We start from the raw sequence: 3,396 nt of genomic DNA, 5'->3' as shown, positions 1-3,396 counted from the left end.
TGGGAGATCAGCAGAGCCTGGAAGATCAGTGGGACTGGAAGATCAGCAGGACTAGGAGGTCAGCAGGATTGGAAAATCCCCGGGACAGGAAGATCAGTGGGACTGGGAGATTGGCGGTACTGGAAGATCAGCAAGAAAGGGCTTGAAATTTCAGCCCTCTGTCTCTTCCTTCTCTCTCTGATGCCAGACCTGCTGAGATTCTCCAGCCCCTTATTCCTGTTACCTTTCCATTACAAGTCACTGAGCCACCATCTCCCTTGAGCCATTTCCAACAGGCTACACGTGCGTTCCACACTAGCAATGTTTCAGAATCGCAGCTAATATAATCCTGGGCCTTCTATTAATACCCAGGCTTGCTGGTCTATTTATACATGGAGTCACTGCCAGGGCTGGAGACCTATGTTTGGGCTTGTTGTGTTTCCAGTTTGCAGGACAATAAAGATCCCCAGTGCCGGGCAGTCGGAGGGAGGAAGTGAACGCGAGTTGCTGAAATGTAGATGTTTTGAGAATGGTGTTCAATCCAGGTGGGCTACACAAAGGTAGGGACCGTCCGGCGAGAAGAAAAACATTTATATAACTACATTGGGCTGTCTCGACGTAATGGAGTACTCACACTTTGGGAAGGCTTTGGAGAGATTACAGAAAGAGTTTACCGGGATGTTGCCTGGCGTGGAAGGTATTAGCTAAGAGGAGAGGTTGAGTAAATTGGGTTTGTTCTCCCTGAGGGGACACCCTGATGGTAAAATTGTAAGGATAAGGTCAACAGGGCAGGAATGACAATTACAAGGGGGGCCCAAGATGAAGACAAGTGGGGGGCGGGGGGGGGGGAGGAAGGTTCAGTGGAGATGTGTAGGGGAAGTTTTTTTAGGGTGGTGGGGGCCTGGAATGCGCTGCCAAGTGAGACGGTTGAAGCGGATGCGCTAGTTACATTTGAGACTTATCTTAACAGGCGTACAAAGCGGGTGGGGAATGGGGAGATACAGGAAGGATAGTGTGAACAGCACAGAGTTGGCGGGCCGAAGGGCCTGTTCCTGTGCTGTACTGTTCATTGTTCTTTGTTTGTTCTGAATATCGTCGCCATTTTAACGTAGAAAAATAATTTTCGGCACAGTTACGGGATCACGCATTGTAACGCGATAATGAACAAGATCGTCTGTTTTTTGCGATATGGGTTGAAGGATTAATATCAATTCAGACACCGGGGACAGCGCCCCCCCCCCCGTTCTTCCTCAAAGTACTGCCCTGGGAATCTTCCTCAGGGGCCAGACCTGGCCTTGCTGTAACCTCCCTTCAAAAGACAGCATCTCTGACCGTGCAGCATTCCCTCATTGGAGGGTCAGTCTGATGTCCCTTTAGGGAAGGAAATCTGCTGTTCTTACCTGGACTGGCCTACATGTGACTCCAGGACCACAGTGCGGTTGGCACTGAGATAACCAAGTAAACCACTCAGTTCAAGGGCAATTAGGGATGGGCAACAAATGCCGTCCCAGCCAGTGATGCCTGCACATCATAGAATCATAGAATCCCTACAGTGCAGAAGGAGGCCATTCGGTCCATCATAAACACCATAGAATCCTTACCGTGCAAAAGGAGGCCATTCGATCCATCATAAACACCATAGAATCCTTACCGTGCAGAAGGAGGCCATTCGGCCCATCACAGACACCATAGAATCCTTACCGTGCAAAAGGAGGCCATTCAGCCCATCATAGACACCATAGAATCCTTACCGTGCAGAAGGAGGCCATTCGGCCCATCATAGATACCATAGAATCCTTACAGTGCAAAAGTAGGCCATTTGGCCCATCATAGGCCCAATGGAATCCCTACAGTGCAGAAGGAGGCCATTCGGCCCATCATAAACACCATAGAATCCTTACAGTGCAAAAGGAGGCCATTCGGCCCATCATAGACTCAAAGGCCATTCGGCACATCATAGACTCAATGGAATCCCTACAGTGCAGAAGGAGGCCATTCAGCCCATTGTGTCTGCACTGATAGGGCATCTTACCCAGGCCCTCTCCCTTGCGCAAGGAAATCTGTAACTGATTGTGTAAACAAACACCAACAATAACCCACTACATCGGACCGGCCCATAACCCCTTGCTCAGTGACGGGCAACCTAGACTGGTGAGGGCCTTCCTTTCTCTCAAGATTGAAACTAGCCTTGTTCACTGGCCCCATGAATAAGATTAAATACACACTTAGTACACATCGAATATTTCCTTAGGACCATAAGACATAGGAGCAGAATTAGGCCACTCGGCCCATCGAGTCTGCTCCGCCATTCAATCATGGCTGATATTTTTCTCATCCCCATTCTCCTGCCTTCTCCCAGTAACCTCTGACCCCCTTATTAATCAAGAACCTATCTATTAAAGACACTCCACAGCCTTCTGCGGCAAAGAGTTCCACAGATTCCCCACTCTCTGGCTGAAGAAATTCCTCCTCATCTCTGTTTTAAAGGATCGTCCCTTTACTCTGAGGTTGTGCCCTTGGATCCTAGTCTCTCCCACTAATGGAAACGTCCTCTCCACGTCCACTCTATCCAGGCCTCTCAGTAAGTTTCAATAAGATGCCCCCCCCCATCCTTCTAAACTCCATCGAGTACAGAATGGTATTAAGAGTTATAGGAAGTGCTTCATCATTTACATATTAATAGAACTACAAATGGAAGAACTGAAGAAATATTGATGCTTTGGGCACAGAGGGAGCGCACGGCTGTTGTAGTCAGTGTTGTGAGCAATTTGCGCACATCTCACTTCACTTGCATCGATTTACGTGCAGATCGCTTCAATCACATCAGTAACTGGAGCTACACAGAGATGAATCAGCAGAATGTGGTAACCCCACACGAGTGGAAACTGTTAACATTCTGGTGGGCCATCACTCAGAACCAGATATGCCTCCTCCACCCCCAGCCTGCTGGTTGCCCACTGGATGTGACTAGTTGTCCACCACTGCTGCAGCCCGTCATGTTCAGCTCCTGGCAGACAGATACAGCTGGAATTTTATCATCCCGCCCCGCCACGGGAATCGGAGTGGGCGAGGGGTGGACCATGGGAAGGTCTGTTGACCCCGGGCGGGACTTTCTGGTTTAGGAGTGAGGGCGGGAAATCCCACCCATCGTTACTTTATGTACAAAGGAGAAAGGACAATAGAGAGAGAGAAGGAGAAAGGAGAAGAAAGAGAGAGAAGGAGAAAGGATGAGAGAGAGAGAAGGAGAAAGGACGAAACAGAGAAGGAGAAAGGATGAGAGAGAGAGAGAGAAGGACAAAAGATGAGAGCGAAGGAGAAAGGACAAAAGAGAGAGAGAAGGAGAAAGGATGAGAGAGAAAGAGAAGGTGAGAGAGAGAGAGAAAAAGGGAAGAAAGGATGAGAAAGAGAGGAGAAAGG

At 48.9% G+C, this 3,396-nt stretch overlaps 1 protein-coding gene across 1 annotated transcript in view; it reads left to right on the top strand.

Moving 5' to 3' along the window:
• The first annotated feature begins 454 nt into the window (after positions 1-454).
• LOC145360918 (adhesion G protein-coupled receptor E3-like) overlaps positions 455-3,396 on the top strand; it is a 68,405-nt gene continuing 65,463 nt past the window's right edge. The window contains exon 1 of the mRNA XM_080216423.1: positions 455-539. Within this exon, the coding sequence (XP_080072549.1) occupies positions 509-539 (31 nt within the window). The 5' untranslated portion in view covers positions 455-508. The remainder of the gene's footprint in view (positions 540-3,396) is intronic.

This window comes from Carcharhinus amblyrhynchos, chromosome 33, assembly GCF_965287045.1.
Source record: "Carcharhinus amblyrhynchos chromosome 33, sCarAmb.v2.hapA, whole genome shotgun sequence".
Lineage (NCBI taxonomy): Eukaryota > Metazoa > Chordata > Chondrichthyes > Carcharhiniformes > Carcharhinidae > Carcharhinus > Carcharhinus amblyrhynchos.
The sequence above is the reverse complement of the archived record's forward strand: the minus strand, read 5'-3'. Positions and strand labels throughout refer to the sequence as shown.